The sequence below is a fragment of the Carya illinoinensis genome, chromosome 3 (assembly GCF_018687715.1).
Source record: "Carya illinoinensis cultivar Pawnee chromosome 3, C.illinoinensisPawnee_v1, whole genome shotgun sequence".
NCBI lineage: Eukaryota > Viridiplantae > Streptophyta > Magnoliopsida > Fagales > Juglandaceae > Carya > Carya illinoinensis.
The window spans coordinates 18679140-18697168 of record NC_056754.1 but is presented as its reverse complement, the minus strand read 5'-3'; the positions used below and the strand labels follow the sequence as shown (position 1 = coordinate 18697168).

Genomic DNA, 18029 nt, shown 5'->3' with positions numbered 1-18029 from the left:
AAAATTCAAACTATTAAAGTATTTTAAATTTATACAGAGTGAAAGCTAATGTGAGAACAGTCTCGTCGGCTTGGCCAAAGGTTAAGGATGACTAAAATTTAGTTAATATGTACCAAAAAATATTCACATTGAATTGGGCATTGCTAAAAGAATTTGGATGTTAGCTATAGTTATTCACCAAATATGAAAGATTATAGTAATTTCAATAAATATTAAAATAATACCTTATCACTCCCAATTTAATTAGAATATAATTCAAATAAATTTAATACTTTCTCACCCCCAACAAACATTAAAATAATACCAAACAAACATTAATTTAATTAAAATTTAATTATTATTAAAATTTAATCGATAAAACTACAACATGTAATAAAAATAAATTAAATAAAAAATTATTACATTAATAATATTTTTTTTATTATAGAAAGAGTACATGAATAATCCAATGTGATGATTGAATTTAAATAAAATATACAAAAGTAAATTCATGTGATATTAGCAAAAATTTAAATATACATTTGACCAATCTTATGTGAATGCTATAATCCCAACCTATCTTAAACATATAGCCCAAGCATGTGAACTAAAAGTTGCGAGTTGCGATACTCCATTTTTTTTTTTAATAGTGAAAACTACATCAACATTCATTAACTTAATAGTAAATACGACATCACAAGTCCACCAATGCACTCTAATACAGACCCCAAATTTACACATTTGGACATACAAAGTAAAGCATTTTCAGCAAATATGAGCTATGTGATTTAAATTCCTCTTTACATAACAAATCTGTCAATCATCTAACCCATTTAGGACTTGCTTGATTTCCTCCACAATGTGCCCAAACTTGGTGAAGTTCTTCTAATCTCCTTACTGCATCAACCAACCACTTAGTATTTCCTTCTAATAACACTTGATCAAATTACATCTCACAACAAAACACACTTGCACTCAAAGCAGCTCCAACCTCTGCTAAGGTAGAATTAGCACCAAAGACAATAGATTCACGCAAGACAACCAAGACCTTCCCGTTTAGATCCCTTACTATTACCCTAATACCTGTTCGAGAATGTACTTTGTCAACTACAATATTCCAATTTGCCTTAACCCATTATAACCTGTTAGGTGGTAACCAACCTTGTTGTGCAGCTTGTCTACAACTATTGTGGGTTACTCTTTCTATCTTGGCTCTCTGGTACTCCTGTAATTACTCCCTAGCTTGGGAAACTGGACTTGTAGGATGAATGAAAGATTACTTATATATTATAGCATTTCTCCTTAGCCATAACTTTCTCAATATCACAACCATTTAAGAAAACTCTTGTTGATCTAACAGCTCATACATATGATTCCTTAAGGATAGAAAATCCATACCCCAAACACTCATTCCACCTCCAGTTATTAATATCAATCAATTCATGAACTTTTGCTAACATGGGCAACTCAGTAGGAGGAGTCTAAATTTTAAAAGTTTAAGGTTTAGGAACCCGTCTATCCTAACATATAGACACTGACTTTTCATTTCCAATTCTCCAAATCAACCCTTTTTGTAATAAACTCTTAGCCCCTAAATTTATCTCCAAGCATATGAAGGCTGACATCCCAAACTAGATTGTAGGAAGTCTTTATGTATGTAATAATTCATCTGCATAAATTTTGCAACAAGAGAAGTCAAATTCTAAAATAATCTTCATCCTTGTTTAGCTAGGAGGGCCTTAATAAAACATTCTAAATCTCTAAAACCCAATCCTCTAACCCCTTTTGTTTTACTCAGAACTAACTAATTTATCTAGTGGATGATCTTATCCTGTTTTTTATAACTCCATGTTGAGTGAGCATGTGTTAAATAAAACCCACATTATTTGGAATAGAGTCGTTTTTTTTTTTTTTTTTCTTTCTTTTTCTTTTTATTATGACTCTAAATAACCATTGTGCAGTCATTTTAGAAAATAATGGAAAGGAGAATTAAGAAAAAAAAAATTATATAAACGACATAGAGTTTCGATTTCCTCTTATCATTTCATTCCAACCGCTTCTTCTTTTTCACAATAAGATATGGCAAAAGATAATCTTTTGTTGCATTTGTGTGGATTACTTTGGATTATTAGTTAATTACGTTGATTTGCTTATTTTTATTGTTTTTGGTTGACTTATGGTTCTTCTCTTGATCTTCTGGTTTTGATTTGTGTTTGGTGAAGAGGAGAATGTAGGAAAAGAAGAAGTCTTCTGCATTTTCTTTTTGGAGATTTTGACACTTTGGTTGAAGGGCGTGTTACGAATAAAAAGGAGTGAGATTCTCGTCCGACCACAATGGAGTGTCGCCGTGTCAGTAGACTTTAGCCCTCGAACTGAAAAGCAAGAGTAATGCAGCTATAAGTTCTAAATGTAAAATCTTGTATAAGCTTTTTGTAAAAACATGATTCTCATTAAGAAAAAGTAAAATTTTCATGTTTTTCTACAATGGGGTTCACTTTTGTTTTATAAAGAATTTGTGCGAGATTTGTGCGTTGGTGACTTGTATATATATCATTTTTTGAAAAATAAAATGTTGAATCCCCCCCAGGGACCCTGAAAGGAAACATGGAGTCAAAGTAAGGCTTACCTGCATGAGATGATACTCAGCTCTAAATTCAGGAAAAGAATCATTGGGCATATGTCTCTTTTGGATGTTGAGCTGAATTGAAATGAATTGACTTCCTTATGAATAGTAATGAATTGAGATAATAGATTAAGTTTTGTAGGACCTTAATATGAGTTTAGTTGGGCTTTGATATTAAAATGAATTTAGATATATTTATGAGAAATTGAAAAAAGTTGTGGGTTCCACGTGTAAATAAGTGTTGAGTTGAAAAAAGTTGTGGATCCTATGTATATAGAGATTTTGAGTTGAAATAAATTTAATAATTTGAGAATTTGATATTTGGATGTTAGAAAATTAAATTGAACTGAGTTGTCAAGTTTCAAATGGGACATAATATAAGAGCACTCCTAATGGTTATCATAAAACACAGTTTTTTTGTATAATATAAAGAAATTGGTCAAAAGTACCTTCCAATGGATTTGTATTTTCATCTTTATTTACATTTTACTATAGTAATCCTCTAGATGTATAGAATACTGTTCACACCTCTAAAATATTTTTAATTATTTCCTCTCTTCTAATGGCTTTGATCGTTTACATTTTAGGTGTGCTTCTAGTCAAATACCCAGGGACAAGAACAAGGACTTCTCCATTGTAGGTGAACCTGCCAATAAAATAAGAAATAGTAAGAATTTGTAGATTGCTCAAACTTTTATAGATCACTCTGTTCGGTATCTTTGAAAAATTATAGAAAATATCTCAGAATTAAAAACCTCTTTTTTATCATACATTCAGCCACCAATAGTTGTTTGGGCTACGAAGGAAATTAGGTGCGTATGTCTGGTAACATTTGCTCGTGCACTGCACACAGTGCTAAAAACAAAATGACATCAATTGCTTATTCTATTAAAAATGAATAAAAAAAATTAAAAAAAAAATATTTAAATTATATATATATAAAAAATAGATAAACTGATATATATATATAATATATATATATGGTCTATTATAAAAGTTAGTATATAAAATAGAAAAAATAATTTTTAATGATGTATTTAAAAAAAATAAGATATAGGAACCATTGTGAGCACTCTTAGGACATCCACATTGGCTTAGCCAAATAAGATGTTTTGTCAAATTTTACATAATTTGGCTCAAAAATCCTTCATATTAGATTGGACAAATCTAAAATAATTTAGATTTTTGCTACAGTGATTGCTAAAGATGGAAGACCACTATTCATTCATCAAATATTAAAATATTAATTTCTCATTCCAAACAAATAAATTAAATTAATTAGAATATAATTAACATTTAACATTTAAAATATAATTATTATTAACATTTAATAATATTTTTTAATATTAATTGAATATAATATAATTATTATTAACATTTAACAATAGCTTTTTTAATATTAATTTAATTAGAATATAATTACTATTAACATTTAATAATACTTTTTTGTAATATTAATTTAATATAATATAATTATTATTATTAACATTTAATAATAATTTTTTAATATTAATTTAATTAGAATATAATTATTATTAACATTTAATAATACTTTTTTTAATATTAATTTAATTAGAATATAATTACTATTAACATTTAATAATACTTTTTAGTAATATCAATTTAATATAATATAATTATTATTAACATTTAATAATACTTTTTCTAATATTAATTTAATTAGAATATAATTATTATTAACATTTAATAATACTTTTTTAATATTAATTTAATTAGAATATAATTATTATTAATATTTAATTGGTAGAATTACAAAATGTGATCAAATAAATTAAATTAAAAAAATTATTAATTTAATAATAGTTTATTATTATATAGAGAATGAATGGCTAATTCAATGTGGGCATTGAATTTAGATGGAATATGCAAATATAAAAAAATATTGATATTGGTCAAATTTGAAAATGAATTTAATCAAACCAATATCAATGCTCTTATAATCGCACACCGGAATAATAATTTTTTAAAAAAGTGCAAGTTTTAGACCAGTAATGCATGCATGAATTTGTAAATGGATGCGTGCATGAGAAAGGTAAACGTGTTAAAAGGAAAAATAAAAATAATATTTATAGTTATAGAGTACATAAATGCTGTATATTATTATTTTTTTAAATAAATAAATATCGTTGGTATTTTTTTAATAAATATAGTTTTTGAAATTTGTTTAAGTGATAGTACGGTGCCATTTGATATTGAGGATAGTCATTAATGTGGTTTTATTCTTCAGCTGTTAATGGTTCACCGTTATTATACGTTTATAACTCTATTAAATTGGGTGAACGTTGTTAAGTTTTAACTGTTGATTATAGTCCTTATCGTCCGTTTTTCAACCATGCTGTTTGACGTAGCCAGCCAACGTGTTATTGTAACTGCGGCAATATGGGGAGACTTCAGGGCCTTCTACCTTTAATGCCTCATGTGTTAATGGTCCTGGAAGACGTTTCTTATATTAATTTTGGTGTCTTTATTCTATTTATTGCCCAGTTGCAGGATGAAAGTCTGCTACTTTTTATTTTTATTTTTTATTTGGATGGTTGAGCTATTTGTAAAAAGTCAGGGTGCGTCCGTTTAGTGTCAATTTTCTATTCTCAGTGTGGTGTGGTCTGGTCTATCTATACAATATATAGAAAAACTGATAGAGAGAAACAAAGAGGATTGAACGTATATAATTTTGAGAGTATTTTTAGATAAAATAAATGTGTGTGTGTGTGTTTTTTTTTGGATATTCATAGATGTTCGGGCTAACTTGTGTGCACCTTAACTGATCTCATAGAACCCTAAAGTTAACTGTGAGGTAAACCTCCAGTGACCTGAGAGGATTCGAATTGGTAACCATCGGATAGCAAACTTAAGGCCTGATCAACTGATCTATCCCTCAGGATTAAAAAAAATGTGTTCTTTTAGTAGAGTTTTGAGCTCAACTACTTGTGCAGAGTTGACTCGAGTTATAAAATGATCAATTGAGCTGTTGTATCCTAGAGAAGTCAAGTCAATAGTAGTTCTGCTGCACTGATTAAATTGAAACTTAGTATATTGCAAAGGGTTTGAATCTCCTTAAAGAGAGCAAAATTTTCGTGTATCAGTTCAAATTGGTTTCTTTTTTATTTTATTTCATTGTAATTTTTATTTTATTAATGTGTAATTTCACAAACAAGTTTAAGGAAATTTATATGAAACCTACAGTTGAAAAATGTATGAAAAACTTTGGAGTTCTCAACAAGCCATTAAGTTTCAATGAAGCTTAGTTTAAGAGATGGAAGTATAATGTGCTCTTCTACTTAAACCTTTTGAATGTCTCGTACGTTTTCACGACAAAGGCAAATTTATTTTATGAAAATTATGTCTTGCCCAGAAGTTGGAATTCAAGAAACAATTGTTTGAATCCGGAATTTTAAAAAAATAAAATAAAATTAGTAGACCTCACAAAAAAGGTTTTCCAAACCAATAGAGTAAGAACCAAAGACCCCCTTTACAAATTTAATCCTATTTTGTTTGGCAAAAGTGGACAATTTGCTCGAACTTATAAATTTTTGAAGCTAAAAAATAATCATCAAGTTAACGTAATTGAAGAACCATTTGTAGCAATGATTACAGACACTAACTTGCTTCATAAATATATTGAAGGGTGGTGGCCATGGGTAGATTCCAGTGCCAATAAGTATGTCTGCTGTAATAAAAATTGGTTCAAAAATTATACTCCATTTATAGAAGAGAAAACAATTACGCTTGGTGATTTAAGTAAAATCAAAGTTGTAGGGAGTAGTGAGGTTGAGCTAAAATTCATCTTTGGACGTATGTAGATCAAAGATGTACTCTTTACACTATCTATGAGGAAAAATTTGATGTCAAATTTTTTACTTAATAAAGCCGACTTCAAACAAACTATAGAATTTCATCAATATGTAATTACAAAAAATGGAGCTTTTGTGGGCAATAGTTATGCTTGTGATGAAATGTTTAAATTGAATATTGTAAATAAAGCATAAGATGTTTCTCTTTATATGCTTTCTTCGTTAAATTTTGGCATGCACACTTATGCCATATCAATAGAAGATATGTTGCAATTGAGTAGTTTAAGATTAATTCCCAAACTAACAAATGATTTTTTGTTTTATAAAAAATATGAAGTTTATAGGTAAGCAAAAATTACAAAATGGTCTCATAAAAATGTTAAGAAATACCAAATTGTTAGATTTAATTCCCACTATTTATTGTGAATTTGAATGAATTTTAACTCGTCAAAGAAATAGATGAAAGAAATAGATATTTTATCAACTTTTGGATATTTTTTCAAAATACAAGTACGTTTATTAAAATAATAAAAGTAATGCTTTTAAAAATATCAAAGAATTCCTCCATGGAATTGAAGGTTAATTCGGTAGAAATGAGATTAATTCATTTGTTAATAAATTTTAATTGTTCATTATCGTCCTTATTGTCCGTTTTTCAACCCTGCTGTTTGACGTAGCCTGCCAACATGTTATTGTAACTACGGCAATATGCGAGACTTCAGGGCCTTCCACCTTTAATGCCTCATGCGTTAATGGGCCTAGAAGACGTTTCTTATATTAATTCGGGTGTCTTTATTCTCTTTATTGTCCAGTTGCCGGATGAAAGTCTGCTACTCCTTTTTTATTTGTATGGTTGAACTTTTTGAAAAAAGTCAGGGTGCGTACGTCCAGTGTCAATTTTCTATTTTGTGTTGTCTATCTATACAACATATAGAAAAATTGGTAGAGAAAAAAAAAAAAAAAAAAAAAGACAAAAAAATAGAGGATTGTACATGGATAATTTTGAGACTATTTCTAAATAAAATAAATGTATTTTTTTGTTAGAGTTTTGAGTTCAACCACTTATACAGAGTTAATTCGGGTCATATAATGATCAGTTGAATTGTTATATTTTAGAAAAGTCAAATCAAGAAAAATTTTATTGTACCAGTTAAATTGAAACTTAGAATAGCACAGAGGACTCGAATCTCCTTAAAAGAAAACTAGATTTTCATGTCTCAATCTAAATTAGTTTCTTCTTAATTTTAATTTTATTGTAATTTTTATTTTATTAATGTGTAATTTCACTAACAAATATTGAATCAATATAAAAAATTAATCTTTTAATAATAGATCATACTCTTTTTTAAAAGAATACGCGACACTTACACTACTCATAACATATCTAATATTAATCAAGGAAAAAAAATTCCTCGAATCTGCAAATGAAAAAGGGGAATGATGTCAGATAAAAGCTATAGATTCCCTTTTTTTAAATTAATTGTTAAAGGAAATATTTTTAAATGAGTTTATGAATTTTTTAAAATATTTAAAGTGATTTCAAAAATACTTAAAAAGACGTATACAAGATAAAAATTTAAAAAAAAAAAAAAAAAAAAGCACTTTACAATTATCGAACATCTCGGTGAAACGAACAAACCATTCCAATGAAAGGACTCCAGGATTTAGATATGCAAAAATTTAATTACAAGTATAAATATGTATTAATATGTATATCAATCTAATATAATTGGTCAAAAAATAAATTTTATTAAAAATAATTTAAATTTAAATTTTAAATATGAAAATATCAGTATTAATATATAGATTAATACATAACTTTACTTGTACATAACAAAATCCTTTAAAATTTCGGGTGAAGCCCAGCCGATACCTTAGGCCGAACCTGAAGAACAGTGCTTGCTGGCTGCTGCACTCACACACAAAGGAAAATTCTGGGATCTGATGGATTGGACTCTAATTTGACCGATACTTAATAATAAAAAATAAAATAAAATAAAAAACACTTTATGGCCAAGAAAATGTAATTAGTAATTTTAAAAAAATATATATTTAAAAATTAAAAAAATATATATGTAAACAAAAAGAAAAAAATAAGAATTTTTTTCATATTTATTGGTCGATTTATTGGTACTGATAGAAGGACCCCAAAGACAAATTAGCTTAGACAATTTATCCATTCCATACGCAAAGGTTGGCCCATGTCCAATGAAACGTAAAAATCAACACCGCACTTGAAAGGCCTCCACCAAATATTGTTAAAATAAGAGTAGTGCGACGTGTATTTGTAATTTTATTTATAAAAAACCTACAAGATTTTGAAATCTTTGACACATCAATAATTGACATATATAAAAATAAATATTTATAAATTTTTTAAGTAGAATTAACATTTCTCTTAAAACAAATGACAAACTAGTCTTTACAATTTGGAATTCTCAGCAGAAGGAACCCATGTTCGAGCTACTTGCTTGAACCCCAATTCCCCCATGTTTTCCTCCTCGTCCATCTCTGCCTCGGTTGCTGACTGATTCAGGGTTCTCTCTTTCTCCCATTGTATGTAACATTCTCCCAAAAGAGAAAAAAAAAAGGGTCTTATTTGCCTTAACAGCCACACATTTATTACTAATTTGTACAAGCATGAACGTACACTCTTTTACCACACAGCAAAAGCACATATTGTTGAAAGCAGTTACACAATGAGCATTTTTAATGCTGCCCATTCATATTCCAGAGGGTGTTCCTGGATGGATCCATTTATATCTCAACCTTTGGGGAAAAAAAGGAAAAACAGATAGCATCCTGTCTATTTCATGCAGGAACTGGAAGAAGTGGAAAGTGATCACTAAATACAATTATCATATGCATTCAATCTCTAAAATCTCAAACGGACGTAACATCAATGTTTGTGCATTTTTCTATTTAATGAGATCCACAATTAAGAGATCATATCTAGGTGCTTTAATTGCCAGAAAAAATCAAGCTTAGTCTGAGCCACAACCATTTATTGGTATCAGTCCATGCTTAATTATGTGGTTCAAAATGAACATGGCTAACATTACACTGACCTAATTCTCCCAGTGTCACAATCGAATTTCGGGAAAAGAGAGGAACAAAATGAACAATCCACCAACCCTCATAAAGGCACTCCGAGTCCAACCACATACTCACTTTTCAGGCATTTATTTAGACCATATCCAACTACCCAATGTCTTATTATTATTGTCACTCATGACATATCTCCACTCTCGAGCCAGAGAATCACCATGAAGAAGTCACTTCAAGAGAGTCCACCAAGAAGCCTTGGAAGTGATTCCGATGGCAATGACCAAGTTCATGACCAAAGCATCGTGATCCCTGGCAAACTCGCCGCTCCAGCTGATAGCTTTGAAGAGAAAGAACACTCATGGTAATAGAAAAGCTAGTTTACAATTGGCAATAAACACCATTTTCCCATTAGATATGCACAGCATGTTGTTTCTAGAGAAATGCTAAGCTAATATGAGTTCTCTGGTATAGTATTTGGTTTTTGCACATTTTTCCTCCAATCCTTTTTTGTTTTCAACTGCTTCTCATCTCTGCGTCTAATGTTATCTTCCTTGCAGGTCTGTCACTTCTCTAACGCCTACAGATTTATCAATCCAAGTTCAAGGAATCACCTTTAATGTTCACAAGGTAACTACCAACAACACAAAAGATACAACTCGATTTTCAAAATTCACAAAACTCTCGAAACTCATTTCCAACAAGCTAAACGAAAGCTACAATCCATACCTTTAAAAAACAAAAATATATTAAGCATAAATACATGCCATCCTCATGCACGTTGGGATACCAATTTCACTCAGTCTAATTTGTTAATTAGAGGATTTGACTACCTTAACTGTGATATGAAGCATATTATACACAAATGGATGTATACAAGTTGCACAATTATTTTTGTTGTTAAATTTCATGGAACATTAATGCTATTTTTTCACAATTTTAAGGCCAAAAGAGCCAAAAAAAAAAAAAAAAGGAATCGCTTGTCTCCTTTCATTTTTCTTTTTTAAACTATTGTGATGGTGAATGTTCTTGTCACAACTGGTACATCCACCAAGATTTTAAAAAAAAATCAAAAACTTACTTATTGATCCTGATGTAAAACCTTTTCTCTTTGTAAAACTCTAAATTTAACACTATCTTTCATTTCTAGAAAGTAAAAATAAAAATAAAAAATAAAAAAAAGAATCCTCTACCCGCTTAAATTTTTTTAAGGCAACAGTTTGCCTGGTGTAAGGTAATAAACAAGTCCCTCTTCCCCTTTCAATGGGACTGCCTGTGAACCTTATACAATACCATACTTTTTCCTCAATACTAGTTTTTCTTCATCGGGGTTTGGATAAGACTTTTTCGTATCAATCTAGATGCCTAAAGGGAAGATATAAATATCCAGAAGTATAAACTAATCTATTTCTTCTGAAACAGTATCCCTTGGTGTCAAAATGTGGCTACATACAACGATTAGAACTTCAGCCTTCGATCTCAAATATGGGGTATGACCTCAAGCTTGAAAACTTCCCAGGAGGATCAGAAACATTCGCAGTTGTTCTAAGATTCTGTTGTGGTCTCCCAGTAGACTTTAACTCTAACAACATAGCCCCGCTAAGGTGTGCATCAGAATTTCTAGAGATGACCGAAGAATTTGAAGATGGAAATCTCATTGCCAAAACAGAGGCTTTCCTCACATTTGTAGTACTTTCCTCATGGAAAGACACCATTACTGTTATAAAATCCTGTGAAACTTTATCTCCATGGGCTGAAAATCTCCAAATCGTGAGGAGATGTTGTGACTCAATAGCTTGGAAGGCTTCTAGAGAAATCTCAACATCTGGAGATGCAGCTAACGAAGAAGGCTGGTGGTTTGATGATGTGGCTACCCTTGGAATTGAACATTTCATTAGAATTATAGCTGCAATAAAAGCAAGAGTAACAAAACCAAAGATCATAGGTAAATGTATCATGCACTATGCAGATAGATGGTTTCCAGGTATGGACATCGAGTTAGGAGGACTACAAGGTTATGGGTATGGAAAGAATGAGCTGCAGGTCAGTGTTTATGGTGGGAAGGAGGGAGGGGGCATCGGACACAGCAAAGAGCAAAAAACAATCATTGAAAGCCTAATAAGTATGCTTCCTCCTCAACAAGAAGCTGTTTCATGTAAGTTCTTGTTCAAGATGTTAAGGATGGCAATGGTATGTTCGGCAACACCAGCTCTGATTTCAGATCTTGAGAAGAGAGTTGGGATTATGTTAGAAGATGCCAATGTCAATGATCTTCTGATTCCTAATTATAGAAATGCCAAACTGGTGAAGTGAGTATATTTACTTCCTCTCTCTCATTTTGAATAATGTGGCATTAGAGTCTTGTAAAAATGGTACTTTTATCCTATCACAGAATGACATCATTAAAAATTAGGACTCATAAAAGTAATTTTAATGACAAGGCATCCGAGGATAGAATGAGAGTACCACATCATCTATACTCCAGGACTACCTAATATTTTTCCTCCATCAAGTTAGCAATACTTCCTTGTTAATTTTCCATATGGTTGGTGCAGTTCACCAGAACAATGCGCAATGCATGATACAGATGTTGTGCAAAGAATAGTGGAATATTTTTTGATGCATGAACAGCAGCAGCAGCAGCAGAAGTCTGGCAAATGTAATATTAGTAAGCTCCTAGACAATTACCTAGCAGAAATTGCAAGAGACCAAAATCTCTCCATCACTAAATTTCAAGTTTTAGCTGAAGCATTGCCAGAAAATGCTCGAACATGCGACGATGGTCTCTACAGAGCCATCGACACCTATCTCAAGGTTTTACCTTTTAACTTTTTCTCATTCTTGTTCTCTTATATCTTCTTCCTTCTGGGGGAGGAGGTTAAAGTATTTTTTCTTTTGGAACTCTACTATATAATATACATTTCAGACTCATCCTTTACTATCTGAGCATGACCGGAGAAGACTGTGCAAAATAATGAACTGCGAGAAATTGTCTCTTGACGCATGCATGCATGCTGCACAAAATGACCGATTGCCTCTACGAACTGTTGTCCAGGTATAGTTTTTATGAATTCTAGATCTTTACTTGCATAACACTCGTGTATCTCATTAATTCATAATAGTTAATCTTTTCCATCCCCCAAAATCTTGATTACTTGGTTTTGAAATAAGCTCTTTCATCAATTGACAATAGGAGCAGACTAGATGCTAAGAACTAGTGTTAGATAAAAAATGATCATCAGGCCTAACATCATCACTCCTACAAAGTAATGCCAACAATCCTTCAGAGATATGTAGTATAGAAGACGGTGTCTGATAAATGGCATAATTACAAAATCCTAAGATGAATTTCAAAACCTCATAAAAAGGTGATCATTTCGGTTCTCTAGTTCTGCTATACAACAATCTATAGCTGTTACAAGAATGCATGCCAAAAGCACAGACCCTGCAGACATATTACATATAAAAGATGCAATCCAAAAAAAAAAGGGTTCAGTCATATAGGCACTTAACATATATAAAGCACATGAGCTCAACGTATCAAACTTAACATGTCTCATACGAGGAAGAAAGATTAGCCATGCAGGTGCTCTTTTCAGAGCAAGTAAAGATGAGGGCAGCAATGGTAGAGAAGGAGCCAGTACCAAGTGGCAATATCACCGAACAGGCAGGAAACCAGTCATCTACAGACACAGAGATAAAGACTCTCAAGGCAGAGCTTGAAATTGTAAAGATGACAATGGCAGAGTTGCAGAGTGACTACTCTGATCTACAACGGGAGTATGAAAAGCGGAGCCACAAGCAAAAGAGAGTATCAGGTTGGAGTTTCAGTTGGAGGAAGATAAAAAACTCTTTCCAAGCAAAAGTGGATGAGGATGAAACTAGAGATGAACAGCAGAGACCCAAAGCCTTCAGAAGAAGGCTATCCCTCTCATAAATTGTCTACCATCAAACATCCTGTACCATAGATGCTCAAGTCCATCAAAAAGCCTTGTGAGGATTATGCATACCCAATTCCAGATTCAGTGGGTTTCTTTATGCAAGGCGCAGAGAAAGACGACTATCTGCCTTATGTAATGCTTGCCCAGTCACAAAGAATATAGCAGATGCGCATAATATCGGATCGACAATAAATAAAAGAAGATCGTAATTTTGGTCATATACTATTTCCAGATTTAATGCTACATTGGTTCCATATCAAGCAAAATGTTTGATCTGTTGAAGAGTAAATTTCAAAATTAAGTTTAAATTATGTAGTTTTCTGTTTTCATCATACCTACGAGCTTATCTCCTGATAGGAATTGCAAATGGCTTACACTCTTCAATGTCCAATATCATCCACTTTTAATATATACTACACAAGCATGCATATTCCGTTAGCAAAAACTGAGAGAAGCACCAATCACGCATGCTTCAACAATTTAGCATCAATATCAAAAGCAAATTTCTCTTCATCAAAATCTCAATGCTCCACGACCCATTTAAAGGCTTTTCTAACTCTTCTTTAGCCTTAAATAAGTTTATTATTCTAATCCATAAAAAGGTTCGCGAATTAAAAACCATTAAACGACCACCATCACATTGACCATTAACCTCAACAGAACCATAAAAACATACAAAATATAACATTTCACAACATTCTACCTCGCACTAGCAGCAGACCTCATACTACTCCACGGAAACTTGGCCACGTCGCCCCGCTGGCCGATACGACCTCGATTGCCAAATCTATCACCAGCTTTCACGGCCCTAGCCTTCTCATCGAGCCAGTGTCTCTTCCCCTCGCTTTCCTCGACGACGCTCGACTTGGACTGCTTGTTCATCTGCCGCTTATCCTCCTCGATTATCCGAATCGGGTACATCTCCGGCGAGATGGAGAGCGGGTTTCTCAGAGTCACGTATGCCTTTTTGTAGTCAGGCTTTGCGATCAACAGGCCGCCACGTTTCTTCTTCTTTCCCTCCATGTTAAGGGTTCGGACCTTCTCGACCTCGAAGCCGTAAAGAGACTCGAGGACGCGCTTGATTTCGATTTTGGAGGCTGAAGGGATGGTCTTGAGGGCGATCTCTTGGATGTTGGTGAAGGTGCTGGGCATTAGCAGCTTGATTGGTAGGTTGGCCATGTGGACCACTCGTCTTCCCAATCTGCTTCCCATGTTTTCTAGCTCTCTTGTTCGTTTTGCTGCGAATACGGGTTTTCGTGAGGCGCTGGTTACTGGTTATAGGCTGAAGATTGGGGGGGTAGAGCAGTGGCAGTGGCAGAGTGAGGAAGCGCTCTATCAAGTACTTCGTTTGCTTCGTTGTACTTAAGGACGGAGGGGATTGGGCCGGGCCTTGGCTACAGTGGATTTGCAACCTGTACTAGGGCACCTTTGTAAGATTTTGTTCTCGTAGGCTGCAATCTAATCTTGACTCTTTGAAGAACTCCCTTAATTTTAATATATAAACATAATTTTCAATATTTATCAACAGAAATATTTTTAGCAATTCATAAAAGTAAATTTATAAATTAAACTAAATCATAAATTTTCTAAATTGCCAGTTGCTTCTCTCCTATTTTAATGTTAACAATTCAAGATTTTTTCATTTTAACTTGACAGGTGTAAGTCTCGTGCAATTTTTTTAGAGACAGTGGGGTCAGTCAATAAAACTACAAATATTATTTCTTACTAAAGTGCTACAAAGGATAGTGGCAGAGCCAAAAAAGAAAGTACAATGAAGGCAATATACCTTCAAAAATGAACTACAGCAAAGTGTCAGCTACCTCACTAGAGCTAAAGAGGATTCTTGATATGGAGAATAACTAAAAATTACAAAGAGAGAGAATGAAGATGAAAATCAAGGAAAAAAAATGTCATACGTGTTATAAAACAATCGAAAAGGAAAGAGAGATAGATTTATTATAAAACTTTCTAAAAGGAGAGAGAGAGATAGAGCTCAGAGAAGTTATGAAACTTATGAATTTCTTAAAGAATTCAACGATATATATAGGCGTACAAAGGGGACTATGCTAGTTTACTATGCAGTACTATGCTGGTATTATACACTGTGCATATGTCGGCCATTCACTATGCCAGTTATTATGCAGTACTATACTGGCACTATGCACTGTGCATATGTCGGCTATTCACTATGCTAGTTACTATGCAATACTATGCTGGCACTATGCACTGTGCATATGTCGACTATTCACTATGCCAATTACTATGCTGGCACTATGCACTGTGTATATGTCGGCTAGCTCAAGGTGGTCATACAATTTATTTTACAACAATGTTATTTTACAACACTCCCCCTTTGGATGACCACATATAATGAATATGTCTCGTTAAAACCTTGCCAAGGAAAAACCCTGTGGGAAAAAAACTAATGGCGAAGGAAAAAGAGTACAATATTCATGTGTACCGTAAAATGCTTTAAGATTGCCTCATTAAAACCTTGCAAAGGAAAACCCAGTGGGATAAAACCTTAGCGAAGGAAAAAGAGTACAATCAGTATAAGTCTTCAGGACATTACTCCCCCTGAAAAGTGCATGATAAAAGGTCTTCAAGTTTCCGCATTCCAATGTTCTGCACAATCTTCCTAAATGTTGCAGTTGGTAATGCTTTTGTGAATAAATCTGCCAGATTATCACTTGATCGTATCTGCTTGATTTTAATTTCACCTTTCTCTTGAAGTTCATGAGTATAAAAGAATTTAGGTGAAATATGTTTGGTTCTATCACCTTTGATATATCCTCCTCTAATTTGAGTAATACAAGCAGCATTATCTTCGTATAAAGTTATTGGGCTATCATTAATCACTGGAAGACCACACTTTTCTTGAATATGTTGGATCATTGATCTTAGCCAAATACATTCTCGACTTGCTTCATGAATTGCAATGATCTCTGAATGATTTGAAGAGGTAGCAGATAATGTTTGTTTGACAGATCTCCATGATATAGCAGAATTTCCATAAGTAAATACATATCCAGTTTGAGATCTACCTCTGTGTGGATTTGAAAGATAACCTGCATCTGCATATCCAACTAATTGTGGATTTGAACCATGTTGATAAAATAATCTCATGTCAACCGTACCTCGAAGGTATCGAAGTATATGTTTAATGTCATTCCAATGTCTTCAAGTTGGTGCGGAACTATATCTTGCAAGTAAATTAACTGAAAATGCAATATCAGGCCGAGTGCAATTTGCAAGATACATCAGGGCTCCAATTGCACTGAGATAAGGTATTTCAGGACCAAGAATTTCTTCATTATCTTCACAAGGACGAAATGGATCCTTCTGCACATTAAGTGATCGAACAACCATTGGATTACTCAGGGGATGAGCTTTGTCCATGTAAAAGTGTTTCAAGACTTTCTCTGTATAATTTTACTGATGAATGAGAATTCCATTTGACAAATGCTCGAGCTGCAGGCCGAGACAAAATTTCGTTTTGCCAAGATCCTTCATTTCAAATTCATTCTTTAAATATGTAGCGGTTCTTCTAATCTCCTCAGGAGTTCCAGCAAGATTTAGATCATCAACATAAACTGCAATAATAACAAATCCGGAGTCTGATTTCTTAATAAAAACACATGGGCATATTGGATTATTCTCAAATCCTTCTTTCAATAGATATTCGCTAAGGCGTTTATACCACATGCGTCCGGATTGTTTTAACCCATATAAAGATCTTTGAATCTTAATAGAATACATACTTCTGGATGTACTCAGATTAGAAGCTTTAGGCATTTTATATCCTTCAGGGATTTTCATATATATGTCATGATCTAATGATCCATATAAATATGCAGTGACCACATCCATCAATTGCATATTCAATCTTTTTATAACTGCCAAACTGATCAAATATCTGAATGTGATTGCATCCATAACAGGAGAGTATGTTTCCTCATAATCAATCCCCGGTTTCTGCAGGAAACCTTGTGCAACAAGTCGTGTTTTATATCGCACAATTTCATTACTTTCATTACTTTTACGTATAAATACCCATTTATATCCAACGGGCATTACACCCTTTGGTGTTTGTATAATTGGTCCAAAGACCTCTCGCTTTGCTAGCGAGTTTAATTCAGCTTCAATAGCTGATTTCCATTTTGGCCAGTCATCTCTACGTCGACATTTTTCGACAGTTTTTGGCTCAATTTCTTCATTACTTCTGGTAATGTCAAGAGCCATTTTATATGAAAATATGTTGTCGACAACAGTTTTATTTCTATTCAAAATTTCTCCTGTACTCATGAAATGTATCGAGATCTCGTTATTTTCAGGTACCTGTCCCTCTTCAAGGGAAGACATTTCATGAAATACCTCTTCAGGAGGTTCTTTCTCAGGAGATTTACTCTCTTCAGGAGTATCAATTACTCTTATGGCCTGTGATGGTATGGACTGTTCAGGAGTACCAAATTTATTTTGTATTTTCCTCTTCCGAGGAATTTTGTCCTTAGCACCAATAGGCCGTCCACGTTTCAGGCGTATCTTAGATTCGCCTATTGTTATTTGGGCAGCTTGTCCTTCAGGAACTGCAATCCTTGCTGGAACATTAACAGCAGGAATATATAATTT

The 18029-nt window shown here is 32.8% G+C and overlaps 2 protein-coding genes across 3 annotated transcripts; one reads left to right on the top strand and one right to left on the bottom strand.

The window, feature by feature from the left end:
* The first annotated feature begins 9618 nt into the window (after positions 1–9618).
* On the top strand, positions 9619–13732 carry LOC122303621 (BTB/POZ domain-containing protein DOT3-like). Of its 2 annotated transcripts, none has more exons than XM_043115471.1 (6): positions 9619–9823; positions 10020–10089; positions 10882–11768; positions 12015–12273; positions 12386–12514; positions 13038–13214. In XM_043115471.1, exons 1-6 carry the CDS (start codon positions 9681–9683, stop codon positions 13065–13067), a joined length of 1518 nt encoding a protein of 505 aa, XP_042971405.1. In that variant the 5' UTR covers positions 9619–9680; the 3' UTR covers positions 13068–13214. The 2 variants fall into 2 exon arrangements, with proteins under 2 accessions (XP_042971405.1, XP_042971404.1); XM_043115470.1 differs by having other exon boundaries at positions 9620–9823; positions 13046–13732.
* A 147-nt stretch (positions 13733–13879) lies between these two features.
* Positions 13880–14741, bottom strand: LOC122303622. The gene has a single exon (XM_043115472.1). It carries the CDS (start codon positions 14610–14612, stop codon positions 14100–14102), a length of 513 nt encoding a protein of 170 aa, XP_042971406.1. The 5' UTR covers positions 14613–14741; the 3' UTR covers positions 13880–14099.
* Between the last annotated feature and the right edge of the window lie 3288 nt (positions 14742–18029).